We start from the raw sequence: 13,841 nt of genomic DNA on the forward strand, positions 1-13,841 counted from the left end.
GGATTTAATATATATATTCACATTACATTGGAATCATCTGTTTACTCATGTTTCTCCATTCAACCATGATATTCTTAAGGGCATTTTAAAAATAAATCTTATATCTCTAGTGCCTAGCATATAATAAGGCTCAATGAATGTTTGAGGAAGGCAAATGACTTTGGTATTTTTAGCCCATCTGGCAGGATAAGTGCCACGTTCACTGCATTCTTACTATGTATCAGGTATTTGAATAAAAAGATGAGAAAGAAACAGTTTCTGCATTGAATACATGGACACTAAGAAGAGAGCAATATACATGGGGGCCTACTTGAGGGTGGGAAGAGGGTGAGGATCCAAAAACTACCTATGAGGTACTATGCTTATTGCCTGGGTGAGAAAATAATCTATGCACCAAACCCCCACAACATGCAATTTACCCATATACCAAACCTGCACATGCACCCCCTGAAACAAAAGTAAAAGTTGGAAAGAAAAAAAAAAAGAAACAGCTTCTGTTTTGGAGGAGCTTGGATAACAGCAAGGGACAATATAATGACTAAGAGCAACCAACTGTGTGATCTTTTATCAATTATTTAATATCTCTGAATCTCAGTTTCCTTATCTGTAAAATGAAGCCATATATATCCTTACAAGAATTAGTAAAATAAGCTATAATGCAGTGCAACCTTACAAATTCCTGTAAGATTAAAAGAACTATTTTTCAGCTGGGCGCGGTGGCTAACGCCTGTAATCCCAGCACTTTGGGAGGCCGAGGCAAGCAGATCACGAGGTCAGGAGATCGAGACCATCTTGGCTAACATGGTGAAACCCCCATCTCTACTTAAAAAAAAAAAAGTACAAAAAATTAGCTGGGCGTGGTGGCGGGCGCCTGTAGTCTCAGCTACTTGGGAGGCTGAGGCAGGAGAATGGCGTGAACCCGGGAGGCGGAGCTTGCAGTGAACCGAGATCGCGCCACTGCACTCTAGCCTGGGCGACATTGCAAGACTCCATCTCAAAAAAAAAAAAAAAAAAAAAAAAAAAAGAACTATTTTTCAGCACTTAACACAGTGACAGGCATAGTAGACACAGGTTGTTATTATTCATGATGATGAGCCTAGCAGAAGAATACCATAATATGAGGTCAATTTATTTTCTTGTTTTTAAAGATGTGGTCTCACTCTGTTGCCCAGGCTGGATTGTAGTGATGAAACTGCCACTGTAAAATTATAACTGAGATGACGAAAGACATCTGACATCACCAACTCCATCTTGCTTCTAACCTCCAAGCTGTCCTTGTCCACTCCTGGGCATAGGCTGAACTAACTTTGGAAGGAACTTTTAGTTTATAGCTTAAAACAAAGATGATAACAGCCCTTTCCCAAAACAAATCCCCTTCTTGCCTAAAAAATATTCTTTTAATCCTGACAGGAATTTGTAAGATTCCATTGCATTATAGCTTATTTTACTAATTTTTGTAAGGATTTAAATATATATAGTTGGCTTCATTTTACAGATAAGGAAACTGAGATTCAGAGATATTACATAATTGATCAAAGATCACACAGTTGGTTTGTGCTTTTAGTCATTATATTGTCCCTTGCTGTTGTTATCTGAGCTCCACCAAAACAGAAACTATTTTTTTTTTCTCGTTCCAACTTTTACTTTAGTTTCAGAGAGTGCATGTGCAGGTTTGGTATACAGGCTAACAGATTAGCCAAAAGATTAGACATTATGGTTTAGGAGTCATGCAGCTGGAGGCTACAAGATTCCGACCCTCTCCAAATTGTTCCTGGGAATAACAACACTATTGTAAAGCCTAACATCAGTGTTTGAGATATTTTGCAGACCCTGCAAAATGGATCAGCTGGCACCACCCAGATCGCCAAACTGGCTCATCTGATCTTGTGGTCCCAACCCAGGAACTAAGATTCTGACCCTTCCCAAATTGCTCCTGGGAATAACACTATTGTAAAGCCTAACATCAGTACTTGAGATACTTTGCAGAGCCTGCAAAATGGATCAGCTGGCACCATCCAGATCGGCAAACTGGCTCATCTGATCTTGTGGCCCCAACCCAGGAACTGACACAGTACAAAGACAGCTTCCACTCCCTGTGATTTCATCTCTGACCCAACCAACCAGCACTTCCGACTTACTGTCTCCCCACGCACCAAATTGTCCTTAAAAACTCTGATCCCCGAATGCTATGGGATACTGATTTCAGTAATAATAAAACTCTGGTCTCCTGCACAGCCAGCTCTGCATGAATTACTCTTTATTGTAATTCCCCTGTGTTGATCAATCGGCTCTGTTCAGGCAGCGGGCAAAGTGAACCCTTTGGGAGCTTACAGCAAGTGGCCTCATCACAGCGCGCTGCAGCATCAAACTCAAGCGGTCCTTCCGCCTCAGCCTCCCAAATAGCCAGAATTACAGGCGCAAGCCACAGAGGTCAGCAAGGGGAAATTTTTAGGAACACAGCCATTGGGCACAGAAAACGACTACGTACCTTCAGAATGAGGCACGAAAAAGTCAAAGCCTTAGAAATGTCTTACAGCCTTAAAAATCAATTAAGTCTTAGACCTGGGGGGTCAAACCTCAAATACGACAGCAGCCAGACATTTATTACATCAGAGGTTGGGAATCACTTGGGGAACTTCAAAGGCAGATCAATGGCCAGTTCCCAGCCCCCAACTCATCAGAATTTCTAGGAGCAGATCTCCAGCCTGAGTATGGTTTTACCTCTCCTAAAGTGATTCTAATGTGCAGTCAGGGTTGAGAACCACTGACATTCTAAACCAATGAGGGCAAGATGGCCAAACAGAAGTGTCATTTCCTATTTAGTCTCCTTGATTGTTGCAATAGAATTTCTCAGCTTCTAAAGTCCAGAATTTCATGTGAGATTTCCCAAATTCTAAAATGTTGGCAAGTAATTAAAAAACATTTTTTTAAAAGATTGGGATCAAAGAAAACATAGATTCGGGCCCTACTGAGTGTCACTTCGTAACCTTTTTGCAGTTCAACCTCAGGTTTGAACAAACAACCTGATTCTGAGAAGTTAAATAACTTGTCCACGGTTACACATCCAGTAAGAATAAGAGTTGGGACTAAAACCCAGTCCCTCTGAATTTAATTAATGTTCCTTCTATGAGAAGGAAGGAACATCTGAAGATGCGCTTTAAAAATGGGTAACAGAAACGCAAAGTTACAGCCAGTCATGATCGCAACCACGCATGCGCCTACTACTGGCGACGAGGCGGAAGAGCAGGGAAGGTTAAAGGCGATGAATTACGACCTCTGCTGGCGACGCTCACGACTCCTGCCGTAAAGGCCGTGTGTGGCGCCTGCGCACCTCCTTTCCCTTTCGGATTCCGGACGCGGTGGTTGCTGTAACAGGTCCTCCCTGCGCCGCACGGCCGTCGCCATGGTGAAGCTGAGTAAAGAGGCCAAGCAGAGACTACAGCAGCTCTTCAAGGGGGGCCAGTTTGCCATTCGCTGGGGCTTTATCCCTCTTGTGATTTACCTGGGTCAGTGGGAGAAGAACCGGGAAAGTGACTGGAGGGAAGGGGGTGGCGGAGACAGCAGCCCCATTTTTGGCCATCGGGGGAGGGAGAGAAAAACAGGGGACACCGCCGTGCACGGCCCCTGAGGCTGTCTGGTCAAATGGGGCCGATCTAACCTGAGTTCGAGTTCCCGTTCTATCGCTTTGTAGTTGCAAGGTCTTTAAGCAGTCTTGCAATCCCTCCTTTTCTATTTTTGCATCCTTAAAGTGGAGGTCATACTTCTCGGGATTGTTGGGAGGGTTGGATGACCCCAGTGGATGTGAAAGGGAGTAATTCACTCTGTAGCACTAGATGGTTCTCGGGGTGTTTTTCCTCACCGCTCCATGTGGTCCTAAGTGGAAAGAGTCCTGTTCAGGGAATCGAGACACCTCGTGAAAGTACCAGTGCCATGAAAGCATGATTATAATAATAGTCGTTGGATGCCTCTGCTTTCTTACCTGTACAATGAAGGGTTTGGATGATTTCTATTACTGCCCCCATTTTGCAGGTGAGGAAACAGCCGTAGAGAAACTGTTTTGCCAAGGTCGCACAGCTATGCTGACTGAGGGAGTTATGGGCTCAGGCAGTGGGGCATCAGAGCCCATAGTCTTAACCGCTATAGGGTACTTAAAGGATTTGGGGTTTTTTTGGTTTTTGTTTTTGAGACAGAGTCTTGCTGTGTCACCCAGACTGGAGTGCAGTGGCTCTATCCCGGCTCATTGCAACCTCCGCCTCCTGTGCTCTAGCGATCCTTCCACCTCAGTCTTCCAAGTAGCTGGCACTACAGGCTCGTGCCAACAGGCTCGGTAACTTACTGCAAGGATTTGTTAATATTTTTCGGTTAGGGTTGCAGACTGGGACCTATTCTGTAGTTTTTTCTTTTCTGTCTTCTCTTTTTTTTTTTTTTTCCTTTTTTCTTTTTTGAGACATAGTCTCGCTGTTTGCCCAGGCTGGAGTGTAGTGGGGCGATCTCTGCCCACCGCAATCTCTGTCTCTCGGATCAAGGGATCCTTCCCTCTTAGCCTCCCGAGTAGCTGTGATTACAGACTTGCAGCCACCGCTCGCGGCTAATGTTTATATTTTTAGTAGAGACGGGGTTTTGCTATGTTGGCCAGGCTGGCCTCAAACTGGCCTCAAGTTAGCTACCTCCCCTTCTGCCGACCCCCGCCCCGCCTGCGGCCTCCCAAAGTGCTGGGATTACAAGTGTGAATCACTGCGGCCAGCCTGTAGGTTTTTTTTTTTTTTTTTTTTTTTTTTTGAGACGGAGTCTGGCTCTGTCGCCCAGGCTGGAGTGCAGTGGTGCGATCTCAGCTCACTGCAAGCTCTGCCTCCCGGGTTCACGCCATTCTCCTGCCTCAGTCTCCTGAGTAGCTGGGACTACAGCGCCCGCCACCATGCCCAGCTAATTTTTTGTATTTTTACTAGAGACCGGGTTTCACCGTGTTAGCCAGGATGGTCTCGATCTCCTGGCCTCGTGATCCGCCCGCCTAGGCCTCCCAAAGTGCTGGGATTACAGGCGTGAGCCACCGCGCCTGGCCAAGTTTTTTCTTTTTAATTTTACTGCCCCACTTAGGCAGTTCGGTGAAAGGGAAAGAGCAGGTTTTTCATCCCAGCAGTGTCAGTTTGAGCATATAGTTTGACAATTCTAAAACTCAATTTCACATTTTAAAATGCTATGGTTTTAACGAGGTGCTGCTCCTATTTAATTTAGGTGTCATGCATTGTATAAGATAAAGTACACTCTGACTAAGCAGCTGTGGTTTCTATTTCTCCATGAGTTGCAAGCCAACTGATAACCTGGGATTATAGAACTTAAAAAGACGTTTTTCTCCCTTATTCTGGGTGCAATTTTTTTTAAAAAAACATTACTTTTCTAGATTTTAGTGACTTTGTATGGGTACCAAGGATTAGAGGAAATAAGACAGTTGGTGTTGTCCCCACTATTCTTGCAGCACCTCCCCCCCACCCACTTCTTTCACTTACTGATAGAAGGGCCTACTCTGGCTGGTCAAACACTGGGACTAGCTCCCCTTTTAGCTAAGAGAGGTGTGGAAGCTTGATTCTTCCCCTTCTTTGTGCCACCTTCTTTTTTCACTGCGTATGCGAGGTCCTATTTTAGCGTGCTCTTGCTTTTTGTGTCCCTTTGGTTTTTTGCTTCTCTGTAAGTCTTTTCATCTACTGTTCCCTCCTCCTCCCTGTTTTGAGATTCCGTTTCTATTGCTAGAAAGCTGTAGCTGGTTGCTGCAATCTGCATGCCAGGGGCTTTCGTGTAAGAGTGGATAATGCATTCCTTTTCCATACTAGAGTTTATTTTTCTTTTTATGCACACTGGTTATATTCCCTTCCTAGGACTACCGTTATGGTGATTTTCACCCCAACATTCAATTCAAGTTATATGAGATTGGTGTTAAGGTTGTCTTTCCAGTACTTGTCTATCATTGTCTTTTCCTTTATGCTGTATATTTAATTTTATGTCTAAACCAGTTCCCACGTTGAAATAGAGACAGGGTCTTGCTGTGTTACCCTGGCTGGTGGTCTTGAACTTCTGGCTTCAAGTGATCTTCCGATCTTGGCCTCCCAAAGTGCTGGGATTATAGGAATGGGCCACCACACCTGGCTCCAGGTTGTTCTTTTACTTCCTCCACCTCAACTCTCACTAAAACCAGCAACTGCGGATTTAACTTTGTATGTAATTTAGGTTCAATCATAACTTTCAGTGCTTCAGGGAGTATAGTGCTATAAAATATGACAAGCAGTGACACGATAATAGAGAATCTGTCTGGACATTTACTAACAAAAAGGTTTTAATGAGCCACTTGTTGGAAGACAATTCTCCATGGTGTCTTGCATTTCTGCACATCTTATAAGCAGAGGCTCTGATGACCCTTTGTTCCATATTATCTTTTGAGGGTGTTTGTAGAACAAACAGCCTTGGAAAATAGTACCTTCAGCCAGAGCAAAGAGAGACGTGCTTACAGGCCATTATAAAAGACTCTTGTTCCCTAAACTCCAGTTAATCTCCTGCAGTGCAATCCACCACATGTGCGGAGGCTGGGGCAGGCAGATCACCAGGGGTCAGGAGTTCGAGACCAGGCTGACCAACATGGAGAAACTGTCTATACTAAAAATACAAAAATTAGCTGGGTGTAGTGGTGCATGCCTGTAATCCCAGCTACTCAGGAGGCTGAGGCAGGAGAATCGCTTGAACCTGGGAGCAGGCGAAGGTTGCAGTGAGCTGAGATCGTACCACTACACTCCGGCCTGGGGACAGAGTGAGACTCTGTCTCAAAAAAAAAAAGAATAGTGTTTTATACCAACATCTGTGAAACTGGCAGGCCAGTTTGTTATCTTTTATTTATTTTAATGGTCTAAGTCACAGAAGATTTTTTTTAAATATTAACTTTTATTCCCTATTACATATACTATTTTTTATCTTTTAAGTAAGATAAAATTGCAGACCCCTCATAGTTCTTGAAACCTCCCTAACTTAGTCAGTTGCTTCAGCAAGTGAACATATATGTCATCAGGTTAATTTATAAATATATTTTAAATGGTAAAAGATATACTTAACCATACTTGTAACGAGTTGATTTAATCAGGTTGTTAAATAATAAGTATTGGATGATCTATCCCCTGCTGCCCCCCACCCCTGCCCTCCACCCCGTCCTTTTTCTATCATTGGTCTTTGTTTTATAAAAAGAGAGGTTTATGGGGGATAAAATATCTTCAGTTGTGTTTTTTAAAAAGTTCAGTAGTTTTTCCTCCAGGCATGGTGGTTCACGCCTGTAATCCCAGCACTTTGGGAGGCTGAGGAGGCTGATCACTTGAGCCCAGGAGTTCAAGACCAGCCTTGAACTGTATAGTGAAACCTTGTCTCTAAAAAAATTAAAAAGTTTAGTTGTGTGTCTTTCCAAAAATCATTTTGCTCTTCATAGTCTTTCATCCAGTATAATTTGGGAGTTGTGGTATCTTATTTCTGGGTAAATGACTAATAATGAAAGATACAACATGCTAAGGGCAATTGTGCCAATTGTGTATATAATAGGAATAATGGCCGTGTGCAGTGGCTCACTGAAAAAGTTGTTTGTTTTCGTCTGGGCATGGTAGTTCACACCTGTAATCCCAGCACTTTGGAAAGTCGAGGCAGGTGGATCGTTTGAGGTCAGGAGTTTGAGACCAGCCTGGCCAACATGGTGAGACCCTGTCTCTACTAAAAATACAAAAAAATTTAGCTGGGCCTGGCAGCACGTGCCTGTAATCCTAGCTACTCAGGAGGCTGAGACAGGAGAATAGCTTGAGCCTGGGAGGCAGAGGTGACAGAGGTTGCAGTGAGCCGAGATCATGCCACAGCACTCCAGCCTGGGTGACAGAGTGAGACTCTGTCTCAGAAAGAAAGGAATAAGATAGCTTGTTCTTCCTACTGATTAGTCCTGGACATAATTTCATACTCTAATGAAGATTGGAGACTTCTGTAGCGTAGGTAAATTTAGATAGTGCTGGTTGGTCTAGATATCATTCTAACTATCTTAGGTTGGATTACAAAGAAGAAAAAGTCTTGATTGTAAATGTTTTGTCTGCTGGGGTTTTAATTAATATTTTTTCTCTTCTGTCTTCCTTGATTCAGGATTTAAGAGGGGTGCAGATCCTGGAATGCCTGAACCAACTGTTTTGAGGTACTGCTCTTAAAACTAAACATTTCAGGGCAAATGTTCATACAGTAGTACTGAATCATTAAGATATAAAAGAGTAGTAGTGGCAGGCCTTGAAATGGAGCTTTATCAGTCAGTATAGTTTTGGGCTATTGGAAAACTGCAACTACTTTCTCTTGCCCCTCCTAATTTGTATTTACTGTACCATGTTATAACTACAATGAAGCATATTTTAACAGAAAAAGAATTTATTATCCTACCACTTTAAAATACGAACTGTTTTAAATTTCTCATATTCCCGTCTTATCCTTATTTAGATGAATACAATCTTTTATATCACTCTGACAAGGGTATGCAGGATTTTGTTTTCACCTAAAATTTTAGTTGCTATCCCATATATTTTCCAGTTGCGGTTTACGTAGGTTTTTCAATTTTTCGGTATTTTATACAACAATATAATTGACATTTGGGCAGGGTGTGGTGGCTCACACCTGTCATCTCAGCACTTTGGAGAGCCAAGGTGGGAAGATAGTGGGAGGATTGCTTGAGGCTAGGAGTTCAAGACCAGCCTGGGCAGCATAGCGAGACCCATCTCTACCAAAAAAAAAAAAAAAAGTGAATAATTAACATTTGTGTATACATAGCTTTTATAGATTTTGATTTCCTTATAAATTGTCATGGGATTAATAAAGTATGAGCATTTGTGGCTCTTGACTGTCAAATTCCTTTCTCAGAAATGATCTTGCTGGTATGTGTAAACACTTGTGAAAACTTCACACACACAGTATACATATTCATGTACATATGTATGCATATATGTGCATACTTATGAAAATTATATGTATAGGTATAATCTCAAACAGGCAGGTTTGCTCTGGAGGAACGACTGATACTCGTGGCACTATGATGACCATGACTACTGCACACTAGTGAATCGGATTTCTGCTTGATCCTGTCTCAGACATCTCTTGTGGGTTGCCCTCACAGACTTTTCACTAACTATTCTAGGGCTTCATTCATTTTCTTGGAAGTCTTACTCTAAGCCATGTTTTTCTAGAGTGGGCAGAAAATATGTTATTCACTATCACCTACAATGTGTCAGCCACTGCTTTAGGTGCTTTTTACACAATGTGTCTAGTTGTCACTTCAGTCCTTCAGAGCAGGTTATACAGTCAGTAGGTGGTGGAATATGTTCTATTTCCAAAGCTCACATTCTTTCCACTGGGTCATGTGGCCTTCCCCAAGTAATTTTACCTCTTCGTTTACTTAGCACAATGCCATCTGATATGAATTTCCTCCACCACATCTGCCTTGCTGCTCTCTTCTTTTTCAGAGGAAGGTCTTTTTTATTCTCAAAGGGTACTACAATATGTGCCTTCAAGTTGTTCACTTCTGCAGTTATTCTGTTTTCCCTGATAAAGTTTTTCAACAAATGATCTTCACACACTTCCTTCTTCACCTCCCTCTCTTCCTTTAACTGTTTATGCATGACTTTTAAGAAACTGTTTTCAGAGATTCCCCACTAAGTCCTTTTTTCTTAGCCCTTACTCTTTGATCTATCAATTTTCTTTTCTGTAAAATAGGGATTGAGGTAATATATCTGCTGCCTACTAGTTGAGTGGCCTTGGCCTTAGACCAGTTATTTCCTTAGAGAAACATTACCTTGGGAAACATAAGAGAGGACTACTGAGTCAAGCTGTGTGGACATTTTCCAAGTATTGGAAATTATCATCAAATACCTTCCTCCAAGAAGCCATTAACCTTTCTGAGCTGTCGTCTCCCCTTTTTATCAGTTGGGGATAATAACACCTACCTAATAAGGTAGCCATGAGCATTGAATAAGAATATTATATATTAAGTATTAGCAGTATTTGTCAAGTAATACGTGATCAGTAAACTATTAATAGTAATTTTTAATCTTTTCAGTGTCATCTTTTTTATCCCCATTTCCTTATGAAAACAGTGCTCTAGCTATATGATACTGCATGCTAAGTCCTAGAATAAACTATATATATTTTTATGCCTTTGTTCCTATGCTTGTGCTCCCTCAGCCTGGAATGCTTTTTCCCCTTAGTTTCCACTGGATGGAAATCTGCTTCTAGAAAAGCCCAATCTCAAATGTCGCCCCTTCCGTAAATCTCTTCCTTCTTTCCTCCTAGCTAAAACTACTCTGTTTTTTGTGTTTCCATAGTTTCTTTTTTTCTTTTTAATTTTTATAGAGGCAGGATCTTGCCGTATTGCCTAGTCTGGTCTCAAACTCCGGGGATCAAGTGATCCTGCCTCGACCTCCCGAAGTGCTGGGATTATAGTCATGGGCCACTGCACCCAGCCCCATAGTATCCTTTTGTATCTGTCATTCTCTGCCTTGTATTATGCTTGTAGCTATAATATATTTTGTCTCATAAGCACCTAAAGTAGTTGCTCAACAAGCATTGAATTAACTAATGACCCTCATCTCTTGATGGTCTTCTGTGGGTTTTTTATATTTTATTTTAGTTTTTTTGTAGCAACAAGGTCTCACTGTGTTACCCAGTCTGGTCTCGAACTTCTGGGCTCAAGCAATCCTCCCACCTGGGCCTCCCAATGTGCTGGGATTATAAGCATGAGCCACAGCACCTGGCCGTCTTGGTGTTCCTTTGGACAGGAATTGACAAAGCATTGCATCTTGTACAAATTTTAGGCTGGACCTGCATGATAGGAAATAACACTTTTTTGTGCCCTGGGTGATTTAGGATACAGAAGTGGGGAGAGAATGTGTCTTTCTGTTGTCCTTTTTTGGGGCTGCATTTATCCCAACAAGATTTGAACCTTTAACAACTACATGAAGCATCCCTGTCCTACTGCTTTTCATTTCTTCATCTTATTGTCTTCTCAGTGCTTCTCTCCTTCCTGGTGCTAACCCTCTTGATCTTTTCTGTCATTAAGAGCATCTTCTGGTTTCCTTCCAGAGGCATTTGTGTTTTAGGAAAGAATTGAGTGAGTGCCTGCAAAGGGTTACTCAGTTACAGAATTTCATCTACTGTGCTCCCTGCACTGGGAAGAGTGACTAGAGAGATCTGAGCTGCCTGATCTGTACTCTGAAAGGAACAGCATTATACCTGCTATGGTTTTTATTAACATAAAATTTTATAAAGTCTATTGTTTCTACATATATTTATTGTTTATATAATACTTATGTAAATAATACAGTTAATGATCTACTAGTTTGTTTCCCTTGCCAAGTTGTTGGGTTGTTTGAGATTAGGACCACATTCATCTTAGTATCCTCTTTCACCCAGGATGACTCATTGTATGTGGTCAGCAAATGTTGGTTGACATGAATGCCTTATTCAAAAGTACTTTAAATATCTAAGGGGCAGTGTCTTAGTAAAACATTTAGGCAAAATGTGAATATCAAGGTTAAGAGAATCATTTCCATTATTTGCATAAGGCTGAGCAAGATTTCCTTTTTATATTTTTGCTGCCCATTACCATTGAAGAAGAGACCTTCATAGATCTTTTTTTGTGTGTTTTTTTCTGTCACCCAGGCTGGAGTGCAGTGGCGCAGTCATGGCTCACTGCAGCCTTAACCTCCTGAGCTCAGGTGGTCCTCCCACCTCAGCCTCCCGAGTAGCCAGGACCACAGGCATGTGTCACCATGCCTGGCTAATTTTTTTTTTTTTTTGAGTCGGAGTCTTGCTCTGTCGCCCAGGCTGGAGTGCAGTGGTACAATCTCGGCTCACTGCAACCTCCGCCTCCCAGGTTCAAGCAATTCTCCTGCCTCAGCCTCCTGAGTAGCTGGGATTACAGGCATGCACCACCAAGTCCGCCTAATTTTTGTATTTTTTTTTTTTTTTAAGAGACAGGGTTTCACCATGTTTCCCAGGCTGGTTTCGAACTCGTGGGCTCAGGCGATCCACCCACCTCAGCCTCCAAAGTACTGGGATTACAGGCATGAACTATCCTGCCTGGCCAATAATTTATTTTCATATCTTAACTGTGTGCAAAAATACTTAGGGTTTAAGAGGAGATTTTAATACACATTTGAAAATTGGAAATAGATGTGTGTTTTCTTCTTAGGCACAGGGAAAATATTTTTTAAAAATAAACTTTACAAAACTGTCATTGTCATTTAATAATGCAGTTTTATTCAACTGGGCTACATTTTTAAGCAGCAGGGTTTAGAAATGAAACCATCTCTTTTCTCCTTCTTACACTCTATTGGAGTCAGCAAATGATTTGGGAGTTTGGGCTTCTTAGTGGCTGAAATGTTTGGGGTAAGAGTTAGTTGAGGTGGAAGTGGAGGCTAATTGCTCCCTAGGAACTTAATGGTTGTAAGGGCACTTAGGCCACATCCCACTCTACCCACTTAAATGATATATAACTATCTCAGAGCCTCAATTTCCACATTAAAATAGGGATCATAGTTGGGAGTTGTGAACTTTCCTCAGTGTCTGATGCACAGAAACCATTCAAAAAATATTATTTTAGTATTACTGATACTGCATCTAATAGTGAGATAGCTTTGTTTTCTGGGTTTATCAGGCCTACCTGTTAATGGAAAGCAGTAATCGTTTTCCTTTTGATTGACTTCATTTTATGTCTGCTCACATTTTTGTTTTTGTTTATGATAGGTAACTGTGCTCAAAAGAAAAGTGTATTTTAATACAGTTCTGTATGTTTAATTTGTTCAGTGGGATTGATCCTTGTCTTTTCATAACTCTGAATTTGATAGATGAGGAAACAAACATAAATGTATAAAATTTTCTAGGTCTTAGGTTATGTCTAGAAGATTTTTATTTCGGAATTTAATTTCTTTCTCCTCTTCACAAACATTTTAGCCTACTTTGGGGATAAAGGATTATTCGGTCTTCTGGATTTGGAGGCAATCAGCGGACAGCATGGAAGATGTGTGCTCTGGCTCGGATAAGAGATGGGACATCATTCAGTCACTAGTTGGATGGCACAAGGCTCTTCACAGATGCATCTGTAGCAGAGTGGAACTTGTACTAACTTATGATAGAATGTATCAGAATAAATGTTTTTAACAATGTTATGCTTGAGTCTTTTTTGAATTGAACATGCTAGGATTATCAGGTAAAAATTAAGCCTTTTGGTACTTTTTCAAAACAGGGAATTTATGTATGGTACCTAGGTGCTATTTACGCCTGTAAATCCCAGCACTTTGGGAGGCCAAGGTGGGCGGATCACGATATAAAAAAATTTTTCCAAGTTATTCCTGCCCATTGACCTAACATATGGATTACAGTTTCCCTTTGCAGTGAATTAATAACTCCTTCTAGGATATTCCGAAGTAGTAAGAATACAGATAGTTCTCAGTTTGTGACAAGCCAAGCTGTTACTTCCTCCTCTGCATTAAAGTTCTGACTGCAAGAAATAAAGGTCCTGGCGGCTCTGTTGCTAGGGGGTGGGCATGGCACTGGAGAGTTGTGTGATTCATTTGTAGGTTAAATGTGAGGCTAAAGTTTCCCTCAGTTATATTAGGAAACTAGAGCTGGCTGGGCAAGAGCCCGTGGAGAGCTACGTGGAATAGTAGCACTATTTTCTGGTAGAAGGAAAGGCAGCTAATTAATGGAAACTAGTTTTCAGTTCTAGATACTGGTTTCCTGGGACCTTCACCTGTATTTGAATCCTACTTTTATTTTTTAGTTTTTTCCATTCTTCTAACAAA

General features: G+C 41.6%; 1 protein-coding gene across 1 annotated transcript; it reads left to right on the plus strand.

Moving 5' to 3' along the window:
- Positions 1 to 2,664: 2,664 nt before the first annotated feature.
- On the plus strand, positions 2,665 to 13,205 carry TOMM7 (translocase of outer mitochondrial membrane 7). Its single transcript, XM_002818158.4, has 3 exons — positions 2,665 to 3,506; positions 8,146 to 8,194; positions 12,991 to 13,205. Exons 1-3 carry the CDS (start codon positions 3,404 to 3,406, stop codon positions 13,004 to 13,006), a joined length of 168 nt encoding a protein of 55 aa, XP_002818204.1. The 5' UTR covers positions 2,665 to 3,403; the 3' UTR covers positions 13,007 to 13,205.
- Positions 13,206 to 13,841: the final 636 nt, after the last annotated feature.

Source organism: Pongo abelii, chromosome 6 (assembly GCF_028885655.2).
Source record: "Pongo abelii isolate AG06213 chromosome 6, NHGRI_mPonAbe1-v2.0_pri, whole genome shotgun sequence".
NCBI classification, from domain to species: Eukaryota; Metazoa; Chordata; class Mammalia; order Primates; family Hominidae; genus Pongo; species Pongo abelii.

What these genes read in the sequence shown, in the direction of transcription:
- TOMM7 (XM_002818158.4), top strand. Translation starts at nt 3,404, where the DNA reads ATGGTGAAGCTGAGTAAAGAGGCCAAGCAGAGACTACAGCAGCTCTTC. An exon ending in CCCTCTTGTGATTTACCTGG is followed by an intron (nt 3,507 to 8,145) that starts GTCAGTGGGAGA and finishes TCCTTGATTCAG; the next exon opens with GATTTAAGAGGGGTGCAGAT.